At 39.2% G+C, this 22488-nt stretch overlaps 2 protein-coding genes across 2 annotated transcripts; both read left to right on the top strand.

Annotated features, from left to right (window-relative positions):
• The first annotated feature begins 696 nt into the window (after positions 1-696).
• LOC139115001 (beta-1,3-galactosyltransferase 5-like) lies at positions 697-9885 on the top strand. Its single transcript, XM_070676910.1, has 3 exons — positions 697-743; positions 6514-8309; positions 9489-9885. The coding sequence occupies exons 1-2, from the start codon at positions 697-699 to the stop codon at positions 8207-8209; spliced, it is 1743 nt and encodes a 580-aa protein (XP_070533011.1). The 3' UTR covers positions 8210-8309; positions 9489-9885.
• Positions 9886-12271: 2386 nt separating this feature from the next.
• On the top strand, positions 12272-13585 carry LOC139115002 (beta-1,3-galactosyltransferase 1-like). Its single transcript, XM_070676911.1, has one exon. The coding sequence runs from the start codon at positions 12272-12274 to the stop codon at positions 13583-13585; it is 1314 nt and encodes a 437-aa protein (XP_070533012.1).
• Positions 13586-22488: the final 8903 nt, after the last annotated feature.

Here is a 22488-nt window from a genome sequence, read left to right on the forward strand (position 1 = left end):
CAGAAACTGGCTTTCCGTGCGAACATTTGTCATTTGGTCAAATCTCTGCCTTACACTCTGATTAGATGGTTCACTCGATAACTTAAAAAAAAGCTGATATAAAAGTAGTTCCTCTGACAGATGAAGCAATGATCAGCTACAAACAATAATGTACGAGCTCGAGGTTACCAACATCAGTTGTGACGTATAGCCGTTATTTGACAATGTCAAGAGTAATATCATTGCCAACTGTGCAGACAGTTTTGGTGGCTTACACACTGAAAGATTTTATCGTGTTAGATATTGGGCAATGCTTACGTCGATCGTAGGTTCGATTGTGTGACAAGCTCGAGCTCGGGTGGCCTGTATGTTACGGTGTCGATATCGTCAAAGTCAAAGTAAGTCCGGTAAATTACCTCATTGGCTTTAAAAGCGAAAACTAGATTGACAATATCGAGGAAGTGGAGACGGTTCTGCTTTTGTACACCTTTGGTTCGGTTAAAAATTGTAGTGCAAATAGAAGCATATTTCATGATTTACTCGGGACCCATAGCTAAACGGTGTTCGGAATGTTGGGTCAAATGTTAAACTCAAAACGACTGCATGAGCAGTGTACATTCGTCCAGCGTCTGTCGGGGCAATTAACGTCGGCAGCAGGTATCTCCATATTTTAAACCCACCGATTCTTTCCACGAACACTGTTGAACAGGTGAGTGCATGGGACCACCGAAAACTCCACAGTTGAAGGATTCCAGTGAGAGATGGTAAGATAGAACTGATTTGCGTTCATGACATCTGGACCAAAAATTTAGGGTTGTGGAGTGTCGTTGCTTACAGACAGCAAGTGCCCAATGAGGGCTGTATAGACTCCCACTATGAACACTACTGATTTACCTACAATGATAAGAACTTGCGTCAGGTGTTCTCTCTTGTTAGAGCGTAAGAAGCGTGGCCGTAACTACTTGAATGTTAATCAATTTTATTCATTCATTTTTACTTATTCACTCTTACTGGCGTTGCACACTTACTCTCATATACTGTCTTGTCGTTGACCAATATCATTTCATGGGCCGCTAACTCAGTGACCCGGCCAGGCAGTGCGTTCCGGCGTGTCACAATGGCTTTTGAAGGTGCACAAAACTGCCACATTATAACGAACAGGGTGATCTAGAATATTACAATGAGATACCTAGCAGTTTTTAAATATTGTGTAGAGGCTGGTGGAGAGACAGAGAGGCAGACAGAGTATAGGGACAGAGGCAGACAGAAGCAGAAAGACAGGGATAGAGACAGGTAGAGAGTCAGAAAGGGAGATAGACGGGGAATGTAAATTACTACGTCGCCATATGGCTGCAATGGCTGTGTTCGGTGACATGAGGAGAAATGTCGACATTTATTTCTGATCATGTCCATATAATTTTGTACAATCTGGACATTCCGCTTGATAAGCTTTTTATTCGACATAGTTGCCATCTGCATGATGGTATATATGGAGGGCATTTTACAACACCAGTTAACTTGGTCCACTAATTCGTTAACCTTTACAAACCAACAAGTTGAGGGTGACGTGACCCAGTGCCTAAATGACAAGCAAACAACATCAACATTTTACTGGGTATAGGCAAGCATTCATTATGAAAGCTGTCTCCAAAATTTCACAAGGAGGAAAGGTAACGACACTTAGCTCTTTGTCTACGGATTTTTTCATGTCATAGTACAAATTACATCATTTATCGACGAAAACAAACAGCATGACGATCGAATGACTGAATCGATGTTGAATCTCATCTGGTACATATGAGAATATCTTCCCTTGTGAAAATGTAAAGGGACATAAACGCTGAATTTAATGTCTTACTACATTGCTCTCGTGATGTAATAAGTAGAATTGAGGCGTTTTAATTTGGGTGCCATGGCTATGGATATGAACATCGTTTACAACCAAGACCGGCGTTCACTCTAATCAACCAGACAATCTTTGTCCATTGATAACAGATATTGGCCATTGAGCATTTCAGTTCATTCCTAAATTATTGTCAATAATCGTTTTGAGTGCATCGCTAGATATTATTTCTGCATTCACATTTAAGTCGTGCATTTCCTGTGCAAGCGTTGTAACAGATTCTTTCTTTCAGATATGACTGTATAGATTCTTGGCACACATCTTTCATATCTGTATTGTAGACAGCACTTCTGTAATTTCGGAGAATGTTAAAGCTCCGAAATCTTACGAATTTGTAAACAGGCAATGAACTTTGACACTTGACTCGGTTCTGGGCACACTACAGTGTTTCAGCTCTGTAGCCACATGCACATAACAACATTGGACGCGGCCAGCAATGACGTGACCGTATAGTCGTGTCCTGTATTCATTGACCAAAAGCGTGTGTGAGGTCATGTCTAAAATCTGACTGAATTTAAGATCCCCTCTCTAGTAATAACGATAACGTGTTCAAATTAACCAAAATAATACTAAAGTGAAATGAAGATACATAAACAATGACATCTGGGTTATTCAGAGATAAACAGTTCCGTTTGTTACATCCAATTATCTGTATACCTAGGCTTATCACTTAAGCAGTCAGATAATATTTTCTGATGGTTTGAGAAGCAAAATACCGACTGATCTTGTTGTTCTAGACTCGTAGGTAGGCCATTGCTACTACCAAACGTAATCGTTGCGGTTTTACACGAATATGTTTGATATTTGCTGCTCTTGAAGCCACGAAATTCATGATAAGCTTAGGAATTCAGATGTATATCGTATTTAGGAAAAGGGTATGGTCATCCAGCTGTCGATGAAAACATAGTTCATTGAGGCAGAATGCGCCTCGAGGACAGATATCAGTGCCCTCAATTTTTTACAATACATTTTTTGGTCTGATGCTTGGTGGTCTCGTTTTAAGCTCTTTGTGTTCACAACCAATCAAATCATGGTAATTCAAAGACAAATATCCTTTCAGGAAGGACTTTCAAATTTTTACGATGCATCTAATGCATGGGGGGTCATTTTGAAACTCTTGGAGAAAGAACAATTTTCATCGTATTTGTTTTGAAAATCAAAAAGTCCCACAGTAAACACAGGGATGGCGGCGATCTTGATTTTCTAATCTTGGTAAATGCTAAGTGATTTGTTTCTCCTGTACCAAACTTTGCATGGTAGCCTCCAATTTTTGTTCCTAATTTTTGAAGAGAATGTTGAAAGTTCCACTCAGGAAAGTTTAGGCAAAAGGTTAAGTCTTTCACTTTCGAGGCACACACTACATTAAGGAGAATAACTGGGATATGAAACCAAAAGCTGACATGAAATGAACATACTCCCATGTTCAGTGTATGTTGCATTTGTCTGTAAATCGATACTTCATCATGATCAACGTCACAAGTAATAATCACTATATGTAGCAAGATTAATTGCCTTTGGTCTAAACTTTTTAAGTTTTACATGTCAAAATCTGAAAGCTCATTCAACAGGCAAATTATAAATCAGCGGACTCGCACATGCAAAATGTTTTTCACAGCTGTTTATGTATCATCAGCACTGTCATCAACTATCAAGCCATTTCAGTTATCAGTTATTGGGAGAGTACATGAAAGATGCAAGTTACGAAATGGCTGAAAATACACATTGAATGAAATGAAAATACACATTGTCTTTCACATCTACACATTGTCTTTCACATCTACAATATCATTGTCCCATCAATGCATTTAGTAAGATTCTCACCTTTGAGAAAGTCCTTCCATTTAAATTTCACTAATTGGTGAGGATCATTTGATGTGCAAATATAACTACTTGGCAACCCTGAAATGTCAAATGTCTTTCACTACTATTATGCGTAGCAAATTTCATCAACTTTGGTCCGGTCAATCCAGATACATATCCCCTAATCAGGAAAGTTCGTTGACTGTTGAAATTTTTCCCTCCAAAATTTTAGTGCAACATTTTACCAACTTTTGTGATTTTTTCAGTATTTTTTTTGACAATTTTGGACCAAATGGACATCATATTTTATTGGCTACAGTTTCTGATCAAAATTTGGTAAAATCTGAACAAAAATTAATTAGTTATATTTTATCAAGGCGACAGAAATTGGCTTTGGCGCTCAAAGGGTTAAACATATGCGACTTAATAATTTTCTGATCAAAAATTATCATAGACTTTCATTCATGTTATATCATAGTGTCTCCGAAGTACACAGCAAGTTTCGTCAACTTTGGTCTAGTCGACGCAGATATGTATCTTTAATAATAGGGAAGTTCATTGAATATGCAAACTGAAGCTGTGACTAAATGCTGTGTTTCTTGACATGTTTCACATAAGTAGTTTTGTCACACTAGACAAGAAATACCATAAATACCATGGACGCTGACGTATTCAGATAAAATGCGGACGTTTTTCCTCCAAAATATTGCAAAGGGGATCAATCATCACATTCCATGACCTGTATGCTAAACAGTTGGTAGGACACATAAAAAGCTCACATGATGCAGTTTTTCCAGGATATCATTAAATTTACTCTCATCGCCATCGCCTTGTGTAAAGGTAGAACGCGCCTTGGGGACAGATATTCGGACTCAAACTTTTACAATTCTTTTCTGATCTACCACTTAACGGGGTTTATTTTAAAGGGACAAAGTCGCCAATTTTTCATGAATTTTGTTTGATACGAGATACTACTTATTTTGTTTGATATGTTGAAAGATACTGGATGAATTGGTGACCATACATATATTCAACCGCTGGTTTGGACACGATTCATGAAACCATCGCAAGAATAAATTAATGGTCATGACCATTAATTCATTTTCGCGATGGTTTCATTTATTTAGTCTCAAACCGGGGTCGAATATGTGCATGGTCACCCATTTATTCAGTGTCTTTCAACATGTCAAACAATATAAGAAGTATCTTGCATCAAACAAAATTCATGAAAAATGGGCGACTTTGTCCCTTTAAAGTTCTTGGTGAAAGAAAACTTTTTACCGGCTTAGTTTTTCGAAATTAGAAAATCTTATTTTTTCCATAGCGTTAACAGAGGCCATTTTGAATTTTAAATATCGGCAAATCTTGAGTTGTTTCTCTAGTACCGAAATTTGCACGTTGACCCCTGATTTTTGTTCTTGATTTTGAAAAAGAATGGATGAAAGATTCCTTGCGGAAAGTTTGAGCAAAAGTTTGAGTCTTTCACTCTCGAGGCGCATACTACCATAATGATATGTTATATTAGTGTAACATCTCAGCTTTACCTCTCACCGACGTGTATACGTAACAACCTTGAGCTAATTCAAATTATCACGTCAGTCTTCAGGGGGAAAAGGTCTCAGTATTTGCTCTTCAACGACGGAATTATTATGTACAATGCGTTTGTCACGTAGACCACAACCTGTGTAGGCTCAATAGGAACTAAACCAGGCGATACAGAAAGAAAACATTTGATAACTTTATTTGTTTTTTTCCGCAATCAAAAAATGGATTCACTTCCAGTTGCATTTGAATTTTTATAGTGATCCAACAGAAATGCATTTGAATTCAAGTGGTATCTACCAGATCACTCTGCGGTAAGGCACTGAGAAATGTATATATATAAATTATTGACGTTTAATAACGGTAAGGTTGGGTCCATTTTGACGGGTCTGTGTTCACTCTTTGACACATAGTGGGCGTGATATGTAAGTCATGTTTTATCGAGTCAAAATAATATGATAGCTTCAGATTGTCTTCGAGTACCCATAAGTCGCTTGTGAGCCTGGGGGAAGGTCAAATAGCGTCCAATAACACCCTCAGTTATCGGACTACGCGTCTCCGTTATTGGACCCCGCGTCCACTTTATACCGAAATTTACATTGCGATGAAAGCCCATAGGTTAAAGACGCAGGTACATAATATTCAGTGCTATCGTAAATATGACGTTAAATTGGTCCAATAATCATTTCCATTCAAGGTAATACATTACCAGGTCCATGGGACATTTGTGATTCACAAATTTAAGTAGGACCATCCTGAACCACTGATAGTTAGTGGTGGTACCAGGTGTCCGAAATGGGTAAGCGTACCCTGCTAGCATGCTACACCCGTCAGGATTGGTCCCAAAATTGTCTAAATATTGTATGAAATAATACAGGATATGAATCACTGTAATAAGTCAAAGCCGGTAATGCTGTCGCTAATCATTTGAGTGACCGAGGTGTCATATTGTAAACATTGAAAACAAAATATTTCTGACCCGGCCTAACTTTCAGGTATTAACAACTTAATTTGGAAAAAAGCACACTAACTCTGATGGAAAGTTCAACACTAGGTATTCCGTTCAGACTTTGGGAGTAGAATATTATATCACGAACACAGCAAAAAACGAGAAAATACATCATAAGTTACCCCTAACAGATCTTGATGATAACTTTTCAGAGTGGTAGAGTTTATGTCTTTTCTTTCTACTTGGTACTCTGTCAAGTTGAACACAAGGCAATTTAATAACAAAATCTATATTTATCTTTCCTTTTTTTTCATTAGTCCTTTCTACCTTCCTTTCTCAGGCGCCTTTGGAAAAATTACAGCAGCAAGTTTTGTCCCCCAAACTCCATCGTTGGCATAGTCTACATCATTAGCGACGGAACAGAGAACACCGAAGAAACGTCGATAGGGGGCGCTGAACGTTGTAATGAAAAGGGTCGACTTATAAAGGCGTACAGTTATGGGCAAGAAGCAGAAGATGTAAAAAGAACACCTTGGTCAGTCATCATGAAAATTAAGACGAGATGTTGTGTTTTAGTCGTTCTCGTGTATGCACTCTTCAACTGCGTTTTGTTACTGTACTCGACGGTTCTGAACGAGAGTGCAGCCAACAGGTTACATTTTTCTCGGATTGGCAAGACACGGCAACTCGCTGAAGTCGAACAAACGCGGTCACCACCTTTCCTCGAAAGTCACAGCAAAACTCACATTACGTATCGCATAAATCGGAAAGGAAAGTGCTTCAACGACCCAACGGTGACATTATTGATCATCATTTCATCTTCGCCGGAAGAGGGCGCAAGGCGGATTGCTATGAGAGAAACTTGGGCCGGGAGTCGAGTCTCAGATTCCGTCGGCAGTACTGTTGTTTGCTTGTTTCTACTGGGGCCAACCGACAACTTTATACTACGAAAGGAAATCGACGAGGAAAGCAACAAATATCATGACGTTGTTCAAGCAGACGCGGCAAGCCATGGGAGATATGATGATGACCTCATCACATTGCACTGGGTCAGGCATTACTGTATAAATTCGCGTTTCCTTCTGACAGTTGATGACAGAACCCTGGCTTTCACTGATCGTCTGGTGCCGCATCTGACCCAGATTTCCAAAACGGATTTTTTTGGTTGTTTATTGTCGAGAAACTCGACTCATGGGAATTTTAAACGGGGGAGTCACTCGCTGGACGTTTCTACACAGCCGTATCACTTACCGTCCTTCAAAGAACGATCTTGCTTACTCTCTATCGACGTTGCCCTCCGCGTCGCCATTTTGTCTCAAGAATTGAGTCGGCCTTTGTTCGCAAATACCACCCTCCTGTATTACTCACGGAAACTGAACCTGCCAGTGAGCAATCTCGAAAGATTTCAAGTTTACGATAGCAACAGAAGCTTATGTGAGCTTAAGTCAGCCTTTCTCATATCAGATGTCGGTCCAGCATCTATGTACAACCTTTGGGAGGACCTGAGGGATCAGAGAGTGAATAGTTGCAACGGAACCGCCGAGCGGAGTAAGCATTTCTCCAAAATACCCCTCATGATTGAAACGTCAAGACTACACGATGTTTCATTGAGGGCAGATTTTTCACATGCGCGGAATACCGTTGATGACGACATCTTTCTTCTCGTGCTGTTCCAGTCCGATAGCAGGAATGAGAATCGTCGTTCCATTATTCGAAAAACCGGCGGGATGTTCAGGACTGTTAGGGGAAAGAAAGTGGTTCAATTGTTTCTCGTAGGAGCGCCACCAACCGCCGAGGTAGAGAGTAAAGTTAAATCTGAAGGGGAGCACTTTAAAGACATTATCGTTATTAATACGGACGATCACAGCGATCCCTCACTAAAGGTTTCGATATTGCTTAAGTTGGCAGCGTTGTTTTTGCCACCTGCAAGGTATGTAATGAAAGTAGAGGATGACGCTTTCATTAGGGGAAAGTGGGCGCAAGTGGGCCGTCGGGGCAAGTGGGCCACTTTCCATTTTACGACAAATTGTCGTTAAAAGCGAACTCCCCCTTTACGGCAAGTTTACGTTCCAGTATACCAGACATCAGACGAATCCAGCCGATGGTGGCAACCGTCAGCAGAGGCGCCGATTTCAGGTAAAAATCCGTATTTTCTTCTTAGGGTTGCGTGTTTTGCTACTTGTCACGTGTCCACTAGTATGTGTGAAAGTGGCGATAACACGGATTTCGACCGTATTCTATTGATATGATTATTTCGATAAAAAATAACTATGTAAACATGACAGAGACAACGGTGCATTTGTTTATGGCACCAAATAATCAACGATCAATTACAGTTAGTGAATTTTTACACGATTTTTGACAGAAATCGTATTTGCTTTTTCCAATATGGCCGCCAAATTCAAATATAACGACATAAAGTGAAAACATCTCGTATTTTTCTGAGATTTTAGTATTCGCATTTATCATTGTATTTTGCATGTATAAATAACTCCTCCTTGTTAACAGTACAAGTTTTGCTGCATATATTACATTGTATTCGATAACAAGAGTCGATTATTTCCTCTCTTGATTTCCTTCGGCGGCCATTTTTAAATACTTCTCGTGGGAAATACTGGTAAAATTTGAGAACATTATTTATAAACTGAATATTCTCGATTACAATTTAATTCATCTATCAAAACATATATGTTATTGAATAAATATTCCATGGCAGCCCATTGAATCAGTACTGCAAGTTATATTTTACTAATATGGTGACATGTTTTGTGACTGGCCCACTTACCCCAACTACTCTGGGCAAGTGGGCCACCACATATAGTGAATTCAAAGCTGTGTACTGTTTGAAAAATGTTTACCAGCGGAAGCAGCTGGCCTGTAAACACATAGACACATTCACATAGGAAATAAGTAGATAAATGACAATGAATTAATAAATAAATGGATAAATGAATTTATAAGTATACAATTATAATATTGTTTATAATAATATAGATAATATATTTATTTGCATAAACGTAATTGAATAAATTAATTATATATATATTTATTGGTGGATAAATTGATGATGTAATGAATTAATTGTACAATCAATTAAAATTATATATTTATTGATATATAATAAGTATATATAAATTTATTAGCTTATAAATAAATAATATGTAGGTATTTATTTTTTGTATGCATAGCATATATTTAATATTACCGGTATGTGTAAAATATGTGCGTGCGTATGTGGATAATATGTATGTGAGGGTAAGACAGTCAATTACATGTTATATTAATATGATTTTTTATATATTTGCTCCACAACAGAACATGGTAAGAAGAAAAGACTTGCCCAAGAAGCAGGGCCTCTGGGCCCTATTTGCCATGCAAAATGCAGTCAGAGCAGTTCATTACGGTGGAAGTGCGGAAAATGTACAAAATGACACCATGGCTCATGCACTGGTGTATTTGGTTCATCTAAATTGGAACAATTCTGCTGTTCGGACCACAGCAGCAGTGACAATGATTAAAGGGACAAAGTTACTCATTTTGACATTATTCCAGTTATTTAAGTTTCTTGTGAAATATTATTGTATTGCTCTGCTTATTGAAATAGGCTGGTTAGGGTTAGGGTTACCCAGTTGTCACAGCTAAACTCACACCCTGTACATGGACATAAGGCATGATTACTTCCATCATTTTAATTTTTGGTAAGGACCACTGCAAAAATACTTTGTGAAGAATTCATGCATTATAACTATGCATATGGTGAGAGTTGAACTGTAGCAAACTGGTTATTCAGCATATTTCAGTGACCAGAGCAATACACTTATATTTCAAATGAAACTAAAATACCAGAAATAATGTCAAAATGAGTGAGTTTGTACCTTTAAGGTGGTTGGAAAGGCTATTTTGGACCAAACTTTTTTGAGAGTAAAATTCAAATTTCAAATGTTAAAGTCAAGATGTTTGGTTACAATTTTTGGGATAACTGTCTTTCTTTACATGTTCTCGGAAGAATATAAAAAATTTAATATTTGCAGCCATGGTGTTATATTTAATTAATAGCTTGTGCAGTTCTGTACAGTTCATATAACAGCATTCACAATTACGCAACATTTTGCATGTTTTAAACTTTGAAAACAACTCTTCCGCATTTGTTGCTTTAATTGCTTTGCTTTGCATTTTCAGTATACAATGATTACAGAAATATATTTCACAAAGCACTGCCCACTATATGATCAATACCACTGCTACTTAGTCAGGTGACTTCATGGAGAATTATATTCATGAAGGCTCGACCAAATTCATAGTTTGTAAGATCTGTACACAAGAAAAGTGATTTATTCTTTCAACAATTTCATGTTAAAAACTGATGCAATACATTTTTGAATGTGATGGCATAAATCAGTTGATAATTCAGGCCACTGTCACATAACTCGAAGGACTGCTGAATGACACTAACTTAAACAAAGGAAGGTCAACTTTACTCTGAATTTTGTCTGCATCGCGATTGCCATTCTGTAATGTATAGTTCTAAGATATGAGATGCTATAGCTACAAAAATGTAGCGAGATGGCAAGGCACAAAAATACTAAAGCATGGTCAGGCTGATAGTTTAGTGCTTAGTTAGATATCGCTGTGAGAGCTACCAGTAATTGAATCCAAATTGTTGAGCATTGCTCAGTTCTCGCGTACTATCACAATGTTTTCCAAGTTGTGAGGATACAGTTACTTATTTGAGATAAAAAATTACAATGTATTGTTATATTAATTTTAAAATTGACAAAAAATAAATAAATATTATTGCATTAAGTGTTCTTTATAAAGACAATCATTTACATTCATATATCTTTCAAAATAGGTGATAAATTAATATTTATACATAGATTTGTACATCAAGCAGAAATTCCAGCCTTGGGGAAAATTGCATATTATTGGTGGCCCACTTACCCCAAATAGTGGGGCAAGTGGGCCGCTTCAACAAATATTTTTATGGGCATGTCATTTGCATAATAATATTTCTTTAATATCATTTATTATACCATTATATTTCATTGATCTCATTTTATATTATGACCATATTAACATGATATTTAATGAAGTCGTTACAATTATATAAAGCAAAATACCACTAAGTGGCCCACTTGCCCCATTTTCCCCTAATTTGCATAATCTCGTGCAATTGCTCCGGGGCTCGAGACGTTCAGGATTGTTTCTCACGGCGGAATTGAACAGTTCGGATCGTGTACCCGTGAAAAATGGGAATTCACAAGCAGGGTTTAGTAATTACCCTGACGACAGTGTCGAACGAATATTCGTAGTGTCCACGGATGTAGCCAATGGACTTTACGCGGGGTCTGTTGAACTTTATGATACCTGCCCTCTCAATGATAAATATCTGCTTTGCCTTCTTCAACAGCTCGGCATTTCACCCGTTAAACACAAAGGAATTGATCTAATCGGAACCAAAAGATCACTGTGCGAAACAAAAGAGCTTCTAGTAGTATGCAATCTCCCCGAATCTGTGATATTTTCGATGTGGCGCAAGCTTGACCAATGGGGAGAATTTGTGCCTTGTCCCCGCGAAACGGAAAGCCAAAGGATTTCTGGGAACGATGACAGGGTCGCCGTTGAGGGCGGGCGTTTCATTAGAATGCAGACAGGAAATGCCGGCAGTTTTACAATCAACAATGTCCAAACTTGTGATGGGATACAGCGTTCCGAGGTGGGATCAGAAGTGACGTCGCTGGTGGCTGTGATAAGTAGACCTGGCAACCAGAAACTACGACAGGCAATTCGCCAAACTTGGGGTATGTACAATCAAACCCTCCCGTTCGGTCGGATAAGAACGCTGTTTTTTGTTGCAATTTCCGAAAGTGCAAAAACTCAAGCAGCTTTGAGAGAGGAAGACCAGACATACGGTGACATCATACAAGTCAACTTCATGGATTCTTAAATTCTTGGTTTTGAAGACTTTGTCGATCTTCCTCTGGGCCAGTGAATTTTGCCGTTCCGCAGACTACCTCGTCAAAGTCGATGACGATGTTTTCTTGCACTACAACAATTTGATAGAAGTTCTTCAACACGCACCGAGAACGAATTTCTACATGGGAGACGTTCGGCCGAACAATTTCCCTTACAGGTCGATCGATTATAAGTGGTTCACCCCGCCAGAAGCCTGGCCTGACAAACCATATCCCATCTACGCCATGGGTACGGCCTACATCGTCTCCACGGATCTAGCTCCCAAACTTCTCGAGCAGTCAACGAGGATGCCGGCTTTCAAATGGGAGGATATTTATGTCGGTATTCTCATGAATCAGTTGAAAGTTGTACCTTACCCTCATATACACATTGACTCTCGTGGCAGCTATAGAAACTTGTGCGCCTCCAAGAGTGTGCTGGCCACGCACGGGTTTGATTCCAACGCTTTTATCAGATATTGGAAGGGTCTTGGAATAAACATTAGCGAAGAATGCGTTGGAATTCTAAATGAAGGGACAATACCTAAATTTTCCCCACGGAATGGCTTTCAAGACCTGAACGAATCACATTCTACTCAAACAGAATGGTACTCTCCCAGTGTAAAGATTAGCTCAGTCTTTCGAAGCCTCCCAGAAGAAGTTTTCCTCCTCGTGGTTGTCATGACGACTCCAACACAGTACAATTACCGAAAGTATTTTAGAATAGTTTACGGCAGAAGTAGTCGCGTCCTCGGACAGAACGTAATTGTTCGCTTCGTAGTCGATGGTTCCAGCGACGACTCTCTGCAGAAATTCGTGCTTCAAGAAAACGAACTTTACGGCGACATGGTGCTTCTGAAGGCGCGGGGAAGTTCCAATAGAGCGAGCCAAAGGCTATCGGCGACGCTTAAGTGGGCGGCAACAATGGACGAGCCCGTCAAATTTGTCATGGTCTCGGAGATAACTGTGTACGTAAATATCGAGAATGTCGTGCGTGCGGCTATGGCAGCCCCGGACAAAAATTACGTCACGTGTCACGTAAAGTCCAATAGCGTTGCTGTGAGGTCAAAGGGAAGTCCGTGGTTCGTATCCTTCGAAGATTGGGAAGGGGATGTTTATCCGCCCCACTGTACCACCGGAACTCCCTTCGTCGTATCATTCGACGTCGTACTGAAAATGGTGGACGTAGCCCGGCGGAGACCAATTTTCAAGTTTCCGGACGTTTATATGGGAATCTTGCTCCGTGAAGCCAACCTCACACTTGCCCACCAGGACAAGTTCAGCCTGCAACCAGTGAACAAGCATATCGATGTACTTGACCAACACTTCTGTCACGTCCAAACAGTGTTTTCCTTACAGGAGCTGTCGCCAATTCACGTTGATCTGATTCTGCGGAAGGCGATGACCCAAAAGAAACAAGCTGCTGATTCGTCGCAGAGAGAGGTTCAAACAAACTAAGGGCCCGTTCAGTTTTTACGGCCTGGGGCGGCAAAATCTTGTCGCCGGTGTTCAAAAAAATAAAGACCCCAGCATTTTTTGTGAAAAAAGATGACCCCCCTTTGTCAGACGAAAAAATTTGATGACCCCCCCCCCCGGGCTGAAAATAACCAAAACCCATATGTCAAATTTACCCTCACGGTTTGGATTTGAACTCACGTGGCCGCGGCGCACTTTATTCGTGTAGCAGAGATGCCAGTGCACAAACTTCTCAGCCACATCCATGCAAAAGTCTGTTAATTAGGACAACTGTAAGGCAATTGTTAACTTCATTTCCATAGACAACTTATGTCCATGGACATTGTATAAAGTAACCTTTATTGGAGTGGTTCGCAAAGGCAGCCCTTCGGTGAAGAGGGTCATGGGCCATTACGTACAGTCAACTTTGTTCTAGTGGGCAACAAAGGTGGCCCGCCGGTAAAGAGGGTCGATCATGGCCATTGCATAAAGTAAATTTTAGTGGACAGGGCCGCTGAGGCATCCGGCCGTTAAGATGGTCATGGGGTATTACATATAGTCAATTTATTGTAGTGGGCCGCCGCGCCAAAGGCGGCCCGCCAGTAAAGAGGGTCGATCATGGCCATGGCATAAAGTGATCTTTATTGTAGTATTATGTTTTTTGAAAATGTGGTGACCCCCCCTTTTCCTACCAGTGAAAAAGCGATGACCCCCTCCCCCTTCGCGGATTCCAAAATTATGATGACCCCTGGATTTTGCCGCCCCCCCCCCCCGGCCGTAAAAACTGAACGGTCCAAAACAACTAACGTTGAATAAAGATTACATCGTGGACATTGCTTTGTACACCAAATGTAGCTATTCAAATTTGAGTCACACGGGGAGGGGGCTCGCAGAGAATGGAATATTTATTTACATGAACTGTATGTATAGTAATAGACAGTCTAGAAACTTTTTCGACTGTCTGTATTGTATCGTGAAGGCTTTCCCGAATAAATTCAGTGAAGCGCCTCCACCCGAGTTTATTTGTCTAGCTTCCATCGTCTACAAGTGAAAACGGAAATTCAAATTGTATCCCATACTCAATTGGTATCGTCATTTCTACAGTTTAAGATGGTCATCAGCACTGTGAGTTCTTTACAGGCCACAAGAATCTAAACCTTTCATTCTGTGCTATCATGGTCGTTTTTAGACTGAAGATCCGTCGCTCGAGGGCGCTCTCTACGCTCCCCTTTCGTAAGGGATGGGAGCTGCAGAGAACGTCCTCGAGCGAAGGATCTTTCAGTCTAGGTCGTTTTACGCAGCCTTTCTTTCAGCAAAACAAACCTTCGCGACGGGTTTGAAAGATATTTATGGTGAAATATGTCGATCCGTAATACTGCTTGCTTACGTTTGATGTAGACTGACGTAAGACTGGCCCCCGTTTCTTGGCAGCAGTTGCCGGCTGGCCAAGCCAACGCGTTCTCACCAAACGATCAATGCAACAGCCTGCTACTAACGCGGCAATTTGCGGAAATTTATTCCTGCAATTTAATGTGTTTTGATATTTATCTGCCCATCGACTTAGAGCAAGTCTATGTAACTCTGTAAGACTTAAGATTTCCACGAGTTTCGTTCATGAGAAATGAACCGTTTGGCTTAGTGCCAGTTGCAAATGATGGATGCTGACTCCAAATCAGCTTTCCCGCTATACAAGCTATCCAGATATCCACAAGACATTTGATGCCCTGAAATATTACATTTAACCTGCGTTTTACAGAATACGTGGAGTTACGAAGCCATGAAGTGTTACCTGTCGATAAACTTTCTGAGTTAAGTTGGGTCCTCTTAAAAATTACAAAATGGAAAATAAAGTTGCTGTATATGGAAAAGTTGCTGTATATGGAAAAAGTTTTTGAGCTCGGCTGAAAAGGGTGCAATATCCCGTTTCCGGTAATACCACTCCACTACTGATGAAGATCAAATCTAAACGCGATATGAACACGTTATGTTCATTTCTCTGACCATGTACCTGTATTATTGATGATATTTTTTTTGCACTGATCATGTTATTTTGTATAATTCAGGTGTCGTTTTATGAATCAACACTGAAATAGGTACAACAAGAAATGCTTTTGGAATGAAGTGCACTGTGCCCTGCTGAGGGCACTGTTCCATTGACCCGCTGAACGGCCCAGACGCCGCATCCATGCGCAATGTCTGCGTGATTGATGCCTCTTTACGTGCATAGGATGGCGTCTGTACACACTTCGTATTCCACATTCATTTCAAAATTACAATCAACGTAATGTGCAATTTTTTTATCATTTGTTTCAATGTATATGACAATACAGGTTGACAAAAACATACACATTATACAAAAGCTATATGTGTCTCACGTGGTACAGTAATTTTTCGCATAAGTTATCTACATGAAAATATTTTTATTTCGAAATAAACAGAACAATGGTTGTGCAATTGCAAATAATCGAAAAGACTTTTCTTTAAGTATTGTTGTCAAAACATATATTGTATATCAGATATTACTTTGAACGTCAACAACTGTATATTTGTTTTCTTTGTGAACAAACTGTGATGATTCACAAATATCAAAGCGTAAGAATATAATAATATCAACAAAATCATGAAGTCAGAAGATGATGTATTTCCATCTGATGTCCTAGACTGAAGGTAAGTCACATGAGATTGGCAAAGTTAATTTGTATTGCAGGAAATGATAGTTTACACAGTGATGTAAATTATCAATTAGGCCAAGAAAAAGAAAAAGTTTGTTTCTCATCCTCGCTCGCGTCGATTCAGACCTGCCGCATCAACCTTTTTTTCTGCTCATGAGGAAATGAAATTTAAAAAAAAAACCGCAAAAATACGCGACGATAGTGCATCACACAGTGCTGTATAAAACAGAACCATAAACAAAATAAGTGCATCACACAGTGCTGTATAAAACAGAACCGTAAACAAAATAATTGACACTAACGTTCCATTCAGAACTGTGCACTTCTGTCACTGTTATATTAAGCTGTCAAAACTGTGCATTGCTGCACTAAAAGTCATATCACAGAACTGTTGCTATACAAAAATACTAAAGCAACACTGCTGTGCATTTATGTCTGCGTGCATTCCTATGTGTTTTCCGCGTTCTTGTTGCTTGAAGAATAAAAAAATTGAGAGTTAAAAAACCGCGTCACCGCATCATTTTTGAAATGTCTACGATGAGAAACAAACTTTTTATTTTTCTTGGCCTTATATACACTTTGATGAATCGACGAAAGGGAGACTGTAAATACAGATACTTTCATACATCGTGTCGCTGCAACGAAGTAGTCGCTCTACTGCTCGGCTTGGCTGGCTTGTGACGCTGGGTGATGCCCCTAGGGCCGGGCCGTCCTCTCCGTACCAGACCGTTGAGGGCATATTAGTGTAAGGCGGCGTACTCACTTGTAGGTGCGAGGCGAAGGAACGACTGTGAGAGTATTATAAAATAAGATCCCGGCTGCTAAGACAGGTCAGTCGTAAGGCAGTATGTGCTCCACGAGACAGAAATGTTTAGACTTTTCAATATGAACAAAAACAAGACGGTTAAAACTCCATTGAAGCTTACTTCTCAAGCTTCAAACAAGTCCGTACAAATATCGGACCAGAAAAGTACGTGTACTGAACAAATCTAAGTGTCAGAAATACTTACCCCGATTTGTAACTTACCCAAGACAGAAAAAAAACACTGTGGCTTATTATCCTTTATCCTGGAATGTCCTCACCAATGACAGCTACTGTTTTCCACAAGTATTCTCGGTATAAAATTACCAGCATTTTTAAGTCATTTTAAGAAAATGTTGATGTAGTTTGCCTTGAAAGAAGTTGCAGTCGGATAAATCTGTCGGGTTGCTGGCTGGGCCTTACGTTCATCGTAGATTTTACTTTTGCTGAGCTCCCGCCACCACACACGAGATTGTAAATAGTGCCGTCACATGAAATCTCTATAACAATTAGAGAAGAGTTAAAACGGGGTATTCTGGGCGTTTTGTCGTTTCGACAGCAGTACAATGAGAACTTACAGCAGACGACAAGCAACGTTCAGGCGAACCCATTGCTAAATCTGACTATAGTAAAATGCGCCTCGGAGAGAGATATGCCCGCTCTCTGATTTTTAAAATACTTTGCTGTCTTGCTCAGGCTGAATGTGTTGACTTATTTCAAAGCCTATGGAGCAAATGAAGTTTCCGCCGTACGATTAAACTTTTCCATGATAAAGTTAACGCTCCGAACAGCGGCCACTGGTACAGAGGCTTTTTTGAATTTCAAATATATGTTTATTTCAGGTAACTTGTTTCTCTTAGGGATGGACCATTAGATCTTGGGAGGGGGGTGGTCAAAAACAGAAGAAAAAAAATTTCAGAGCAGAAGGTTAGGGAAAACAAATCTTCAAACTAGTTTGCAAAATAAAAAAATAAATAAATAAGAAGACAAATGCGTAAAAAAAAAATCTGCAAAAGTCTCTAAAATCTTGAATTTTTTTTAGATTTTACCGACAGGAAGCAACTTTCTGTATTTTTAGTACATCCTCCAGGCACATTTTTAATTTTAATTTATACATTTAGAGTGACTGTATCCCTTATACTGGAAGTTGTGATTATCTTATCTTTTCAGGACTTTTGTATTCTGATCACTTGAAAATTATAAAATTATAGAGCCTGTTTTCTACTTGTTTCCTGCGTACAAACCAAGCAGGTACACTAGGTAAAACATTGAAACTATGGTATGGTTGTCAAGACAGAAAGTTATATTTGCCTTTTAAGATCAAGGTAAACAGATGCAGGCCACATCAGGTTCATTTTTTTCACAGCATTTTATTGCAATGATGAATGCAAGAATGGGTGAACAAGTAGAAACACGTCAATAATGATAAAACAACATATCAAGTCATTATGTATTATTTTGCTTTTAAAAAGGCATTTTCAATTCTTTTTTTCGGGGCGCCATATTGGAGTGGACGTGACAGCAGCGTATTCTGATTGCTCCTATACTTTGAACAAAATAACTCGTCAGAACGTTAAGTTTTCTAGCAAGTTTGAGCTAAAACCAAGCGTACTACCGAACTGACACGATGGGTATTAGTTTACAACTTTGGAGAGGACGCATTGGTGTGTTTTCGCAGCCAATTTCTTGGAAGTGCGTCGAATGTCATAGCGGTGACGTGTCTCAACGGACAAGGTATGCACGGTGGCCACCTGTACTTGACTTTCTATGTAGAACTACAGCAACACTATTCATTATTGAACTGACGTTGTTGGCTGGATTTTTGATACCCAGAAGAGAAATAGATAAGCTTGCGAACTTTTCTTCCTATGAAGATACCAATAATCACATGGAATACGAACATTTCGTTGTTTTTGACCAGCGTCTGGTTACCAGTGCCGTTGTATCTGGAGGTCTGCAAGGTAACACCGTATTCGTACCGCTCCTGTTGACCATGGGTGGCGATATTGAACTGAACCCAGGTCCTCCAAAAACGACAAAGCAGATAAAACTTTCAGAATGTACTACCCAGAGAGAACTTAGATCGAATTCGAATCCTCGAATCCTGCAGCGAGTGAACAAGAAGTAACTAATGACGCCAGTTTAGCTGATGTTATACGCGAAATTCGTGAACTCAAAGTCGACCTGAAAAGACAAATTGATTCTTCCGTTCACGACGTTCATGAAAGAGTCGACGAGTTGAAGGATGAAGTAACTCGTTTGCGGAATGAGTTAAAAGAAAACTACAAGGAAACTGCTCGACTGGCGGAAGAGAACAAATATTTAAAGGACAGTTTAAGTTCAATGTCACGAGAACTCGACGATATAAAAGGTAGGATGAAACGGGACAATCTTTTATTTCACAACATTGAACAGTCTTCTAATGAAACTTGGGACGAATCCGAAAACAAAGTGAAAGCATTTATATCAGAGAAATTAGACCTAGATGGAAATAGCTTCGAATTTGATCGGGTTCATCGTCTAACTAACGCGAAAACTCACCCCAGCCGATAATTGCCAAATTTACACGTTATAAGCAACGGAACAAGTCTTGCAGCGAGCACGAGGGAGTCTGAGGAACACAAATTTCCGGGTTTCCGAAGATTTTGCACCGAAGGTACGCGAGGCTAGAAGAAAGCTTGGACCGTTTCTACAGAAAGCCAGAGAAGATGGAAAACGCGCCTTTTTGAATTATGACAAGTTAAAGATTGATGGAACTCTATATACTTTCGACGAGTCGTTGAATGACATCCGCGCTTTTCACATAAATCGTCGCGATTCCTAGGGGTCCGGCCGAAGCCATACTACTCAACATGATGCAGACACGCGTAATGCCCGCCTACACTCCCAACGTGATGTGAAAGACACAATAGTGATTCAAAGAGACACCAAGTTTATCTGCTGGAACATTAATGGTTTAAGATCTAAATTTTTAGACTCTGATTTCATGTCATATTTAACAAAGTCGGACTTTGATGTGATTTGTTTGACGGAAACGTGGGCCCGCACTTCAGATCAATTTGTCATTCCTAACTACATTTCTATCAACCTTGCTAGAAAAAAGATCATGCAGTTGGGGAGATTTTCAGGGGGTATTTCTGTTTTTGTAAAGAACACCATTTGTAATAGTTTTCAACAGCTGCCAAGTGTGTCTGAGGATTTTCTGTGGGTTAAGCTGTTTCTAAAGGATAACTTTCAAATTAATTCGTTGTTAATGTGTGTTGTGTACTTTTCACCAGAAGGCTCGTCACAATATGCAAATCCAGAAATGTTTCAAGCGTTAGAAAATGAACTAGCAACATATTCAACCATTCACGAAGGATCTCCTGTAATTATATGCGGGGATTTCAATGCCCGCACTGGCTGCGTTTCTGATACCATAGAATTTGATTCGAGATTTTTGCCAATTGATGTTTGTGATGTAAATCAACCTTTGCCAGTCGTGAGTCGAGGGATTCAACGGTAAATGATTATGGCAAACTCTTGCTGGATTTTTGTAACAGCACAAATTTTAAAATTGTTAATGGGAGATTTTTTAAGAATCACGGAAGTGGCGAGTATACATTTCTCACAAAAAGTGGCGGCAGTGTGATCGATTACCTTTTGTTATATTGTCATGATCTTCACCTTTTAACAGATATGTATATTGATGTAAGAGTTGAATCTGACCACCAACCATTGATATTTAAATTAGATTTGTCTGAACATGTCAGAACAAACCCAGTTAAGTCTGATGGCAGTAATGTTAATAATACGGTAAGATTTATTTGTAAATGGGATAATAAGTTGCTCAATGTTGTTAATAATTTTTGGAACAACGCTTCTTCACACCAATGTGACCGGAATCAATAGGCTTATTTCAGTTGGGGAGATAGAAAATGCTGCTATCTGTCTGAGAGATACAATTTGGAATTCACTTTCATGTATGAAAACAGGTGATACGGGTAGACGAGGTGGTAAAGGGAATAATTGGTGGGATGATGAATGCCGTGAATTTAAACTCAAGGTTAAGAATGCACTTAAAATCCATAAATCCAGCCCTACTCCTTTTTCATTTAATGTTTATAAAACCACACAACATAATTATCATAACTTGTTAAAACAAAAGAAGAAGAACTACGATATATTGAAACAAAGACGTTTCGCTGAAGCTGCAATGGACCCCAATTCTAAGCGTTTCTGGTCTATGTTAAGACCCTATACCCCGGGTCCTCCCGATACAATTACTGCCAAAGAATGGATAGATTACTTTTCTGCTCTTTTTAATACTCCTGGCAATTTACATGACAACTTCCAAGACTTTTATACGGAAGTCGATGATTTTGTAAATGATGCATTTTCATTACATAATTCTGTAAATATGGATGATGAAACCACAGATATTGATATTAGTGTTTTAGATAGTGATATCACCCTAGAAGAAATTGATTCTGCCATTATCAAGCTGAAATTAGGTAAAGCTGCAGGGGATGATGGTATTCTGCTGAATTTTTAAGTATTCTAGCCAAGATTTTAGACTTATTTGATGAAATTTTCAATGGTATCCTTAATTCTGGTATTTTCCCAGAAGAGTGGGTAAAAGGTATGATTGTCCCTCTTTTTAAGAAAGGGACTTACGACTCTGTATGTAATTATCGAGGAATCACACTTCTTCCTGTTATTGGTAAGGTATTTTGCAATGTAATGTTTCAACGTTTTAATGATTTTGTTGAACTTTATTCTCCAATGTCTGAAGCTCAGGCTGGATTTAGGAAGAATCGCAGCACCATTGACAATATTTATATTTTAGACACTACAATATGGAAGTATCTTTCAAAACATAAATCACGTTTCTATTGTGCATTCATAGACTTCGAGAAAGCATTTGATAGGGTAGACCGCAATTCCTTGTTTTATAAGTTACTGAAACGTAAAATGAAAAGTAAATTGCTAATAGTGTTAAAATCTATGTACAAAACAGTGAAATCCTGTGTACGAACACCGCATGGGATCACAGATTTTTTTCAATGTACCTATGGCGTTCAGCAAGGATCTGTATTGTCCCCTTTATTATTTAATCTTTTTATTGATGATCTTGGTGAAACCCTTAAAAGTGGCATCTTTAATGGTGTATATGTAGGAATTTTGAAGCTCTTGTATCTTTGCTTCGCTGATGATCTAACTATTGTAAGTAACTCCGTAATTGGACTTCAAAGACAGCTTGACAAATTATGTATTTATTGTAGAAGATGGAAACTTAAAGTCAATGTGTCTAAGACAAAAATTGTGGTTTTTAGGAATGGGGGAAGGCTGAAATCTTACGAAAGTTGGAAATTGAATGGGGTAAAAATTCAGTCAGTACCATATTTCAATTACCTCGGACTGACCCTGTCTTGTTCAGGAATCTGGTCAAA

This window comes from Ptychodera flava, chromosome 16 (genome assembly GCF_041260155.1).
Source record: "Ptychodera flava strain L36383 chromosome 16, AS_Pfla_20210202, whole genome shotgun sequence".
In the NCBI taxonomy this organism is placed as follows: Eukaryota; Metazoa; Hemichordata; class Enteropneusta; family Ptychoderidae; genus Ptychodera; species Ptychodera flava.

What these genes read in the sequence shown, in the direction of transcription:
- LOC139115002 (XM_070676911.1), top strand. Translation starts at nt 12,272, where the DNA reads ATGGGAGACGTTCGGCCGAACAATTTCCCTTACAGGTCGATCGATTAT.
- LOC139115001 (XM_070676910.1), top strand. Translation starts at nt 697, where the DNA reads ATGGGACCACCGAAAACTCCACAGTTGAAGGATTCCAGTGAGAGATG. An exon ending in AAGGATTCCAGTGAGAGATG is followed by an intron (nt 744 to 6,513) that starts GTAAGATAGAAC and finishes TTCCTTTCTCAG; the next exon opens with GCGCCTTTGGAAAAATTACA.